Below are 13,410 nucleotides of genomic sequence, written 5' to 3'. Positions count from 1 at the left end.
CAATGATTAGCATTTTATTAACGCATTTCATATACACAAACATTTACACACACCTAAAGTAACTCTTTGAAATTGAAATACATTTATGATGAAAACATGCACAGGTAATGGTTACCTTCTGTGAAAACTGCATGTCAAAACAATCGGTAAATCCACAGATATATATATATATATACAAAAGTTTTATGCAGACCTCAAATTTTTTATGAAAAAAGTCAAACCCTACCCCTGACTCTCCAGTCTCCTACTGGTTGTCTCGATAACAGACAGCTTTACTGGCCAACAGCATGGCATGATAGGAGAGAGGGGTTGACATCAAGCTCATCTGTTTCAGAAAAGTCCATACAACCTCAACTATAGGTGATCTATGGATTGTTTTCACATGTCATTTTTGCTGCAGGTAACTTGGGCTTATATTTTTTCCTCATATGGTTAGTTTGAATTTCCTCGGTTTTTCACAGATTTACTTCAATGCAATGCATATCAGTGAAGTTTGACATACTTACTACAGGTATACTACTACACTACTGAAATACAACAAGCTGAATGATTCTGAATACATTTAGTCAATATAATCAAATTCTTCAGGTATGCCAAATGTTTGATCAATCTTCCTTTCTTCAAAACCAAACTTTTTCTTGGCCCAGGATTTGACAGCAAATATGTTGTCTGTAAATACATGAAGAACAAATAACACAGAACGTTATGTCAGATTCACAAGAGAGTTAAAATATTTCAGTATACTGAAATGGTGCACCATACAATATACTCATGGTAAAGTGGAGTGCAGATTCGTGTTTGGGCACTGTGTAGTAATGGCAGGCAACATTCATATTCTGATACCAGTCCAATATTACAAAAAGCCAGGACATCTCGTTTGCCAAGTGTGTATAGTTACTAAGCAGTGATTACAGCAACTAGTCAATATGGCCCACAGCACAGAGAAGTGTAAGATGGCCAGACAATGTTGACTATAAATTTAAAAGTGAGTAATATGTGCCAATGGCCCCCCATGAGTGCATACTATTTATCACTAGACCTTATATAACAAGCAATGGGTAATATACAGTATCTTACAAAAGTGAGTACACCCCTAACATTTTTGTAAATATTGTAGTATATATTTTCATGTGACAACACTGAAGAAATGACACTTTGCTACAATGTAAAGTAGTGAGTGTATAGCTTGTATAACAATGTAAATATGCTGTCCCCTCAAAATAACTCAACACACAGCCATTATTATAAATGTAAAATAACTACTGCACTTACTCCAACCTATTCCAAAATTAGCTGCTGGCACTACAATACAACAATATTGTTAAGACCGCTAGACATATAAAAACAATGCCGCGCTAAAATTGGTGTATAATTATCCAACATGTGCTATAAAACATGAAAGAAGGATGGGTTAAGGGTTATAGTGAGCTTTCTCCTCAACACTGTGCCCATTCGAGACACGTGATCTTATCCAATGTTTGCTGTTCTTATGGAAAATGTAAGTTTTTTACTTTTCAATAAATGTCAATTTTTGGACGTTATCACACTATGTGGAGCTTCTTTATCTCTTTGAGCACCTGAGCCAGCGAAATAGGGACCATACACCAAGGGTCGTTTCAGCGAGTTTTATACCCAATACTCATGCAACTCTTTGCTATTGCTAACAGAGTCCACTATTTCTGGTAAGCGCTCCTAAGATTTCTTATTTGGTAACTGGAGCACAGGCGGTGCTCTTTCCCTATTTCAAGTTTGGTTCACAGAACTCTTTTCTTTATGGATTTCATCATTCAGATTTGGACACTTTGATTTATTCATTCAGATTTTGCACTGTGGCACTTTCCCTCATTGAAAGGTGGAAGCACTTTTGGACCTATACTGAAATACTTTTTTGCACTATGCACTTTTGCTAATTTTTATTACTTTTTACAGACATGTATATACAGCCATTAATGTCTCAACCGCTGGCAACAAAAGTGAGTACAACCCTAAGTGAAAATGTGCAAATTGGGCCCAATTAGCCATTTCCCTCCCTGGTGTCATGTGACTCCTTAGTGTTACAAGGTGTGAATGGGGAGCAGGTATGTTAAATTTGGTGTTATCGCTCTCACTCTCTCATACTGGTCACTGGAAGTTCAATATGGCACCTTCTGGCAAAGAACTCTCTGAGGATCTGAAAAAAAAATTGTTGCTCCACATAAAGATGGCCTAGGCTATAAGAATATTGCCAAGACCCTGAAACTGAGCTGCAGCACAGTGCTGCCAAGACCATATAGTGGTTTAGCAGGACAGGTTCTACTCAGAACAGGCCTCGCCATGGTCGACCAAAGAAGCTGATTGCACGTGCTCAGCATCATATCCAGAGGTTGTCTTTGGGAAATTGCTGCAGAGGTTTAAGGGGTGGGGGGTCAGCCTTTCAATGCTCAGACCATACGCCGCACACTGCATCAAATCGGTCTACATGGCTGTTGTCCCAGAAGGAAGACTTTTCTAAAGATAATGCACAAGAAAGCCAGCAAACAGTTTGCTGAAGACAAGCAGACTAAGGATATGGATTACTGGAACCATATCCTGTGGTCTGATGAGACCAAGAAACTAGTTTGCTCCAGATGGTGTCAAGCGTGTGTACGGCAATCAAGTGAGGAGTATAAAGACAAGTGTAAAATATGAAAAATAGGTCTCCTGCGCTATGCATCCAAGTGTCACAATATATGCTGCTGCTTAAAAATAAAATAATAAAACTCAAGTGAAAAAACACATAAAATTTCAAATACAATATGTGCCACACCAACAGTGCGATAAGCTACTGCCACCAATAATAAAGTGACAAAGACAAGTGTATAATGGTCTGGGGCTGCAGGAGCCATGAATGCCAACATGTACTGTGACATACTGAAGCAGAGCATGATCCCCTCCCTTCAGAGACTGGGCCGCAGGGCAATATTCCAACATAACGACCCCCAAACACACCTCCAAGATGACCACTGCCTTGCTAAAGAAGCTGAGGGTAAAGGTGATGGACAGGCCAAGCATGTCTCCAGACCTAAACCCTATTGAGCATCTATGGGGCATCCTCAAATGGAAGGTGGAGGAGCGCAAGTTCTCTAATATCCACCAGCTCCGTGATGTCGTCATGGAGAAGTGAAGGACTCCAGTGGCAACCTGTGAAGCTCTGGTGAACTCCATGCCCAAGAGGGTTAAGGCCAGGGGCGGACTGACCATTCGGGCACTCGGGCACTGCCCGAGGGCCCGGAGTCGGGGGTGCCCCATAAGAGGCTCAGTCCGCCCCTGGATGTGCCCACAGCTTTTCATGCAGGATAGAGGAAGTGTATGCCCTGAGGAGGCAGTGAGCTTTGGCATCCCTGCCGGCAGTTGATGCGACTGTATGAGAGGACCCAGTGCTGGCTGGGATCACAGAGCAATCATGGAGTCATGAGGATGATAGCAGTGACAGGTGCTTCGGTCACCACTCCCTCTGGGGAATTCAGCAGAGGTGCGGGTCCACAGTATACATTCCTGCCACAGCCGGTTCCCTTCTGTGCATGCGAGAAGCACGCTGTGCTCTCTTACTGGCCCGGCAGCAGGGAAAGGAGGAGGGGATGGAACTGCTGACGTACCTCGCTGCGGCAAGGTCTGACAGAAGTGGGGACAGGGCTCCCTTCTCACCCCTGAAAGGTGCCAAATGTGGCACCGAAGGGGGGGGGGGGGCAAGAATAAGATAAGCATAGCTTTCACTTTTGAGTGGAACTCCGCTTTAATTTTGGAAATGTACCATTGTTGTACTTTCTTTAATGTAAGTTTATTTTTCTTTATTTTCTATAATAAACATTTATTTTAAACCTAGTGTAGAGAAAGTCTGTGACAAACGCATGTAGTGTGGGCAGTGCAATATGTAGGTGGGGCTTTGTGTGGGTGTGGCTTGAGTGTGGGTGAGGACACAGGGGGCCCCATGAGTTGTCAGTCCACCCCTGGTTAAGACAGTCCTGGAAATTAACGGTGGCCACACAAAAAGACACTTTGTCCCCAATTTGGACATGTTCACTTAGGGGTGTACTCACTTTTGCTTCCAACAGTTTAGACATTAATGGCTGCGTGTTGAGTTATTTTGAGGGGACATCAAATTTACACTGTTATACAAGCTGTGCACTCACTACTTTACATTGTAGCAAAGTGTAATTTCTTCAGTGTTGTCACAAGAAAAGATATAATAAAATATTTACAAAAATGTTAGGGGTGTACTCACTTTTGTGAGATACTGTATATTATTATATCCCAGCCAGTAGGCACTGTATACTGTGAGTTTTTACCTACCTTTCCAAAGCAGAAAATTGTTCTGCTTTGCACGCTGGCAAACAAACAAAATGTAGGCCAGCCAAGATTAACCCCTGTCACTGCAAACATGCCTCAGTATGTAGCAAAGCAGTATGGAGAGCATGATCATAACCATAGAAGGGTGGGAACTGTGTCCTTCAATGGACTCCAAGAAAATAATTTCACAGTGAACACAAAATCCTATTTTCTCTCTAATCTAGTAAGGGAGACCCAAAGTCTATTTTCTTCGGAACATCCAGAAGCACTCCTACTGCCTTACTGTGGGCAACACAGCAAAAAAAAAAAAAAAAAAAGACACTTAAACCATAGAAAACCATTTCAGAACTGGAGAATGCCTGCAGCTCAAAGCGCTACCTGAACTACAGCACAACAGTAAAATCAGTCTGTATATGCAGTAAAGAATTTTTTGGGAGGGTGCATATGATTAGCACAGGGCCAATCAGCACTGTCCAGAAAAAAAGTCAGGGGTCGTGCAGCCTCATAAGACAGTCAGAGGAGAATGAAAACTCTTACTACAAGCTTTAACCAGTGCTTGGCCAGACACTGATAGAAGTCACAAGACTGCTATATACTGCTGATGAGAAAAGGTATTTAGCAGTTTATATTTACTAAAATAATTGAATTTCCATGTTCTGTGTACAGTACTGTGGGAGACCAGATATAGTGAATGCAGGGTTCTGTGATAAGTAACACTTTAAGTTGGCATCAGATGTGGCTCTGCACCTCGACAGGAAAGGGTGGGACCCAATCCTTGAAACCATAAGCTTGAATGATACTCTATTCGAGCCACCAAGAGACGAAGGAGCGAGATGCTGGGGCACCCCTCTGGGATCCATCCAGAATGACAAAAAGGGAATATGTCTTTCTAAAAGCAGCTGTGGCTAAGGGATATATTCACAGAGCCCAAATCGCATCTAGACTAGACAACGCCACCACAGCATCCACTGCTTCTGCCAGGGGACACTTATACCTGGATACAAACCTGCCTAACTTCTTGTTGAACCAGGAAGCTTGGAGGACCACATAAGATATCCCTTTCCTATGACATAGGTCCTGAAACACCTCTGGTGCAGGGACTACTCTCCCAAGCTTAGGCATGGTCAGCTAAGGAAATCTGCCTTCAAGTTGCTTTGCCCGGAAAATGTATGAGGATGACAACTCTGCAACGTGACAGGATCTGCTCTGCCTCTCTTGCCTCAGCAAGGTTTTGGTTCCTCCCCGATGGTTGATGTAAGCCATTGCCACAGCTTTGTCCGCAGAATCAGAAGACTCTTAAAACAGGGTGGTCCAACACTGAAGGGTTAGCCAATTTGCCTAAAGCTGGTTTTTATGGGAGACGATATTCCTCCAACAACAAAGTCCTCTGCACCGCAAGCTGCGCAGCACTTCGTCCCTGCCCAACAGTCTGACATCCATCATGAGAATCTTCTAAAAGTCAGAAAGAAAAACTTTGCGGATTAATCATTTCTGGAATTTTAGACTTGAATATAAGCATTCGGAGATTTGAGATCCAAGATGGGGCAAATGCCCCCTTTCGGCATGGGAACAGTGAACAGGTTTGAGTAAAACCCCTGAGGCATATTTGAGAGATGAGATAGAAAGCTTCCAACAAACCATCACAGCTACAAATTCATGTTATAGTCATCTGTTCCATACATTCGATCAACTGCAGCAGTGGTTCGATTTCTTTTAAGGGATTAAGACCAGTTAGTTGTGGTTTGAAAAAAGTAAAAATACAGCCAGAATTTGGTGTGGAGCAGGACTCGCCAGCGAGAAGAGAGCTCATGAAAGGTATTTCACCACTTATCAGTTGGGTCCTTTACCACCTGCTGTCCCTTAGACCATTTATAAAAGGATCATGTCTGCAGCTACAGTCATGATCCTGATATTGTTCTTTTCACTGAAAATAATAAAATACAAATTTTTTTATACATACATATGTTTATGTATACAGATCTACGATTACCTATAAACAGGCTCATGTGACTAATGTTCCACCCCTTAACCTCTCCCCTCCCCTCATTAAAAGGTATGAGGGTGGGGCAGATAGCTCACTTAGGTATAAAGGCTGATGTAAAAATCATTCAGATCCAGTTTGGCTCTGATGAAGAGGGCTCGACCCTCGAAACACATTAGCCTTTTGATGCTACGAGGGCTTCCCTTACCACTGACTGAGGACTGTGAATCTTGAGGTGCTCTTGTTGGCGTCATTGTACTTGCCTTTGCTTGCCAAAAGCTTGTAAGTAGATTACGTTAAAATTTAAAATAAATGATTACGTTGGTAATGCACTAGATCTGTGTGCCCTCTATTTTTTATAATTTTCAGTGCTTGTAAGGACACCCTCAAGCCCTGAGAGTGCAGCAAGACCACTGGCCTCACATGCATCATTTTATAAGAAAATTGTGAGAGAGACACATACATCCCCTGACACCACAACTGAGGGCAGAACAGAATTTTTCGATTGTTCTTTCCAGCCAGTAATTATCTTTAAGGTAAAAGTAATCCAAACAGTTTACACAGCCAATGGATCACATTTATTTATTCTAAAAGGTGTGCAAAACCAATATCTCTGTTAATTAACTAATTAAACCATAATGAACAATGTGCATTACATAAAGGGTGAAATATCAGTCCCATAACATATACAGTTAGGTCCATATATATTTGGACACAGTCACAATTTTAGTTTTTTTTTAGGTATTTATCAAAACATATTCAAGCTATAGCTATTTAATTGATATGGGCTGAAAGTGCACATGCTCAGGTTTAATTTGAGGGTATGTACATCCAAATCAGAGGATAGGTTTAGGAATTACCGCTCTTAGGAATAGCCATCCCTCCTTTTTCAAGGGACCAAAATTAATTGGACAATTGAATCAAAAGCTGTTTCATGGCCAGGTGTGGGCTACTCCTTTGTTATTTCTTCATCATTTATGCAGGTAAAAGGTCGATGTGTGGTATTTGCATTTGGAATCTATTGCTGTGAACCTACATCATGCGTTCAAAGGAGCGGTCAATGCAAGTGAAAACGGCCATTGTAAGGCTTCAAAAAGGAAACCAATTCATCAGAGAGAAAGCAGCAACATTAGGAGTGGCCAAATCAACAGTTTGGTACATTCTGAGGAAAGAAGAACGCACTGGTGAGCTAAGCAACATAAAAAGGCTTGGAGGTCCACGGAAGACAACAGTGGTGGATGATCGCAGGATCCTCTCTATGGTAAGGAAAAACCTATTCACAACCACCAGACAAGTGAAGGACACTCTCCAGGAGGTGGGCGTATCATTGTCAAAGTCTACAATCAAGAGGAGACTTCACAAGCGCAAATACAGAGGGGTTCCCCACAACATGCAAACCATTTATAAGCCTGAAGAATAGAAAAGCCAGATTAGACTTTGCCAAAAAACATCTAAAAAAGCCAGACCAGTTCTGAAAACTAAGATTAATCTGTACCAGAATGACGGGAAGAAAAAACGTGTGGAGAAGGCTTGGAACAGTTCATAATCCAAAGCACACAACGTCATCTGTAAAACATGGTGGAGGCAGTGTGATGGCATGGGCATGCATGGCTTCCAGTGGCACTGGGTTATTGGTGTTTATTGATGATGTGACAGAAGACAGCCAGATTAATTCTGCGGTGTTTAGAGATATACTGTCAGCCCAGATTCAGCCAAATGCAGCAAAGTTGATTGGACAGCGCTTCACAGTACAGATAGACAATGATCCAAAACACACTGCAAAAGCAACCTAGAGCTTTTAAAGGAAAAGAAGTGGAATATTCTGCAATGGCCGAGTCAATCACCCCATCTCAACCAAATTGAGCATGCATTTCACATTACATTTGAGCCCCTGAAAATAGGGGGACTGTGTATAAAAATGGTTGCAGTTCCTAAAATGTGTACTTGATATTTATGTTCAACCCCTTGAATTAAAGCTGAAAGTCTTCACTTCAAATTCATTTGGATTGTTTCATTTTAATTTTGTTCTGGTGGCATACAGAGCAAAAAGTATGAAAATTGTGCCTGTGTCCAAATACAGCTGCAAGAATGATATGGATTTCTGCACAAATTGGTCATAAAATGTGATCTGATCATCATCTAAGTCACAACAATAGACAATCACAGTTTGCTTAAACTAATAACACACAAAGAATGAAATGTTGCCATGTTTTTATTGAACACACCATGTAAACATTCACAGTGCAGGTGAAAAAAGTATGTGAACCCTTGGATTTAATAGCTGGGTTGAACCTCCTTTGGCAGCAATAACTTCAACCAAACGTTTCCTCTAGTTGCCGATCAGACGTGCACAACGGTCAGGAGTAATTCTTGACCATTCCTCTTACAGAACTGTTTCAGTTCAGCATTATTCTTGGAATGTCTGGTGTGAATCGCTTTCTTGAGGTCATGCCACAGCATCTCAATCGGGTTTAGGTCAGGACTCTGACTGGGCCACTTCAGAAGGCGTATTTTCTTCTGTTTAAGCCATTCTGTTGTTGATTTTCTTCTATGCTTTGGGTCATTGTCCTGTTGCAACACCCATCTTCTGTTGAGCTTTAGCTGGTAGACAGATGGCCTTAAGTTCTCCTGCAAAATGTCTTGATAAACTTGGGAATTCATTTTTCCTTCGATGATAGCAATCCGTCCAGGCCCTGATGCAGCAGTTGGGATGAGGTTTTGATGTTGGTGTGCTGTGCCTCTTTTTCGCCACACATAGTGTTGCGTGTTTCCTCCAAACAACTCAACTTTGGTATCATCTGTCCACAGAATATTTTGCCAGTACTGCTGTGGAACATCCAGGTGCTCTTGTGCAAACTGTAAACGTGCAGCAATGTTTTGTTTGGACAGCAGTGGCTTCCTCTGTGGTATCCTCCCATGAAATCCATTCTTGTTTAGTGTTTTATGTATTGTAGATTCGCTAACAAGGTTGTTAGCATTTGCCAGTGACTTTGGTAAGTCTTTAGCTGACACTCTAGGATTCTTCTTCACCTCATTGAGCAGTCTGCGCTGTGCTCTTGCAGTCATCTTTACAGGACGGCCACTCCTAGGGAGAGTAGCAGCAGTGCTGAACTTTCTCCATTTATGGACAATTTGTCTTACCGTGGACTGATGAACAGCAAGGCTTTTGGAGATACTTTTATAACCCTTTCCAGCTTTATGCAAGTCAACAATTCTTAATCGTAGGTCTTCTGAGAGCTCTTTTGTGCGATGCATCATTCACATCAGGCAATGCTTCTTGTGAAAAGCAAACCCAGAACTGGTGTGTGTTTTTTTATAGGGCAGGGCAGCTGTAACCAACACCTCCAATCTCATCTCATTTATTGGACTCCAGTTGGCTGACATCTCACTCCAATTAGCTCTTGGAGATGTCATTAGTCTAGGGGTTCACATATATTTTCCACCTGCACTGTGAATGTTTACATGGTGTATTCAAAAAAAACATGGCAACATTTCATTCTTTGTGTGTTATTAGTTTAAAGCGGAGTTCCACCCTCCGAAAGTTTTTTTTAATAAAAATACCCCCGGGACAGTCAGGGCTAATGCATTCCACAATGGATAGCCTCTGAACTGTCCCGGGTCGCACTTACCTTTAAGAAGAAATACTTACCTTGAAGATGTCTTGTCCAGCGCTGCTATCTCTGGTGTGGGCAGCTGAAGCCAGCGTGTCCTCTTCGTCCCAGAATGCCCTGCAACGGCCCCGCTCGTCATGTCCGGTGCAGGCACGTCATTCCTCCACAGCTTCTGGGCATGCCCAGAAGCGGTTTAGCTGGGAATGATGTGCCTGCACCGGAACTGACGTGCAGGGCCGGTGCAGGCGCATTGATTCCTGGGAGCGATGATGCTCAGCTCCCAGGAATCAATGCAAGCAGGAAGTGACGGCGCGGGCCACGGCCGAAGAGAGAGAGAGAGGAAGAGGAAGTAAGGTGAGTATATTTTCTTCTAAAACAAGGTAAGTAAAGAAAAAAAAAATGTGTGATTATCCATTTATTTTTCAGGTGACAGAGAGGAAGAAGATGGCAAAAAGTTTGCATTTTAGGGTGGAACTCCACTTTAAGCAGACTGTGATTGTCTATTGTGACTTAGATGATGATCAGATCACATTTTATGACCAATTTGTGCAGAAATCCATATTACAAAGGGTTCACATACTTTTTCTTGCAGCTGTATATAAAAGTCCAAATATGAAATCTTAAAATTTATGAAGGTCCACATGTAAGAATCCCAAACCACCTCACAGACAAGTGTGCCAGTTCTCTTACCAAACAGTAAAGATCTCCAAATTGTTTGGAGATCAACAGCGCAGAAATCATCCAATGGTGCCAACACGTAGGAAACCCCCACCTCCAAGTAATACCGGGTAGGAGGAAGAATAAAGGACCATAGAGTAATGTGCTAAAACCACATGATTTAGTAAAAGCAGATACAGTCACAGAGTAACATAGGCAAAACACACTACACCAGGGATAAACAGAGGATGTATAACATCATATGATACGGGCCTCACCCGATTTCAATTTGATGTAAATATGCCGTTGTGAAAGCATCTAATCAAACTAATCTATGTTTGATCAGATGCTTTAGAAGCCAGTGGAAAGATAGGGGTCTAATAGACCACAGATCTCTCCATAAAGAGGACCTGTCACGGCCTATGCTATCACAAGGGATGTTGTTCATCCCTTGTGACAGCAATAATGGGATTTTTGTACTTACCGTAAAATCCATTTCTCTGAATTCATTGACGGACACAGCGCTCCATAAATCATAACTAGTGGGTTATATTGCCTCCTCCAGGAGTAGGACTAGGCATTACAAAAAACACCTGCCTATGCCCATGGGCCACCCTGAGCTGGTATATAACCCCCCTCTGCTCTAGGTAATCAGTTTAGTAGCAAGCAGTATTAGAAATATCAGAACTACAGAGGGGTGGGTGCTGTGTCCGTCGATGAACTCAGAGAAATGGATTTTACGGCAAGTACTAAATTCCCATTTTCTCTTTCATTCATCAACGGACACAGCGGTCCATAGATCATAACTAGTGGGACGTCCAAGAGCAGTGCCAAAAGGAAAATGAGGGGTGGGGAAAATAACTCAAGGCTAAACATAAAAGCCCTTAACCAGGACACAGGAGTCTTAACCGGGTCACAGGAGCCCCGTGTGAAAAGTAAAGGTTTAAAGAAAAAAACACCCCTCAAGAGGGAACAGCCCCTCTTAAACAGCAGCCTGCACAACTTAGTGGCCACAAAAAGCATCAGCAGATGCCAAACTATCTACCTGATAGAATTATGTGAAGGTATGCACGGACGACTAAGTGGCCTCCTTGAAAACTTGCAATATTGAAGCCTGATGACGGAAGGCCCAAGAAGCACTCAGCGCCCAAGTAGAATGCGCCGTGACAGGCAAAGGTGGAACCGGACCTTTAATGGAATAGGCCTGAGTCACCGTCTGTCTGATCCATCTGGAGATGGTAGCCGAAGATGTGACCAGCCCTTTTCTTGGTCTGTCCGTAACCACAAAAAAGCGAGTCTGACCTCCGAAAAGACTCAGTAGCTGCCAGATACAAAATCCAAAAGAAATCCTTGGGATGAGCCAGCTTGGGACATAAGGAAGGCAACACAATGTCCTCATTCAAATGCAAGTCAAAGACAACTTTGGGCAGGAATGATGGACAGGGACGAAGAACCATTTTATCCCTTTGGACCACTAAATGGGGACTGCGACAGGATAATGCTGCCAATTCAGATACCCTGCGGGCCGAGGTAATAGCCACCATGAATGTCACCTTCTGGGATAACGTAGACAAGGGAATCTCCCAAATATTCTCAAATGGATGTTTCTGAAGAACCGAAAGTACTAAATTTAAATCCCATGAAAGACCGTACAGGTGAAGCAACATTTTGAACCCCCTGAACAAAGGTACGAACTAAAATGTGCGTGGCTAGGGGTCGCTGAAAGATGGTACTCAAGGCCCACTTCTGATCAACGCCCTGTTGAAGAAAGGTTAAGATCCGAGCCACAGAAAAAGATTGAGGATGAGCATCAATCGACTCACACCAAGAAATGTATGCTTTCCAAGTACGATGGTATATCTTGCGGGAAGAGGACTTCCTCACCTTCACCATAGTAGGGATCACTGATCGAGACAGACTTCTATCCCTCGGTACCTGGCTTTCAATAGCTAAGCCATTAAAACCCAGTGACTGTAAAGCAGGATGGTAGATCAGCCCTTGGGACAATTGGTCTTCTCTGAGAGGAAGCCCCCCGAGGGATGTTTATGGCCACCAGACTGATTGGAAGATCCTCAATCTTGATTTCTCGCAGGAATTGCAGAAGAAGCCTGAGCCGAGGATGATACTGGCCTTACCGTGGCCCTTGGATGCCTGCAGCGTCTGCCAGAGGAACCTTTGATCTGGCCGCGAACCTCGGTATCCTCCTGTGGAGCTGAACCTGCTAAAGGAGCTGCATGTAGGACTGTTCAAACAGAACTGTCTTGAAGATGGATACCACCAGACTCAGAACCTGTATGCAAAATGGAAGAGAGAACTATCTGTGTGACAGCAGCCGGTGAATCACGCCCCGTGGTCCCTAAAGTTTTTGCAGAGGAAGGACCACCCTGGTCAGAAATAGAATCAGACCTAAGTAAATCAATTCCCCTGGACAGGGATAGGGGGGCCTTTGGTAGTTCAGACATCATCTGAACCTTTGCAGGAAATAAATCCGCACAAGGAGACTCAGGATCTAAAAAAAACCTGAGAAGGGCAAGCTTTGTCTCCCTTTCTGGGTACCCTCAAAAGAAACATTTTGCGGATCTCCTTGATGATAACCAAAGAAGTCCATGATGCCGGAAACCACAGAAGATGCACCCCTACCCCAATAATGGGTGAGGGCAAACCTTCATGCAAAAGGAGTCTTGTCTGCTGGACGGGGAAGTGTAACGCTCCTGCGTTTTTGTAGTAGGCTGGATTTGCAGCTGCAGAATCTCCACTCAGTAGTCATGTAGAGATGTGTTGAATAACCAGATCCAACTCTCCAGACTCATCACTATGGGCCTGTCAGCTTCAGCATACAGATATACACACACTCAA

General features: G+C 43.0%; 1 protein-coding gene across 1 annotated transcript in view; it reads right to left on the bottom strand.

Annotated features, from left to right (window-relative positions):
* Positions 1–351: 351 nt before the first annotated feature.
* Positions 352–13,410, bottom strand: part of MND1 (meiotic nuclear divisions 1) — a 283,900-nt gene continuing 270,841 nt past the window's right edge. The window contains exon 8 of the mRNA XM_082257369.1: positions 352–669. Within this exon, the coding sequence (XP_082113495.1) occupies positions 563–669 (107 nt within the window). The 3' untranslated portion in view covers positions 352–562. The remainder of the gene's footprint in view (positions 670–13,410) is intronic.

The sequence above is a fragment of the Pelophylax lessonae genome, assembly GCF_965119305.1.
Source record: "Pelophylax lessonae genome assembly, chromosome: 1".
Taxonomy (NCBI): Eukaryota; Metazoa; Chordata; class Amphibia; order Anura; family Ranidae; genus Pelophylax; species Pelophylax lessonae.
Note: the sequence above shows the minus strand (reverse complement) of the source record. Positions and strands in the feature narration are given on the sequence as shown.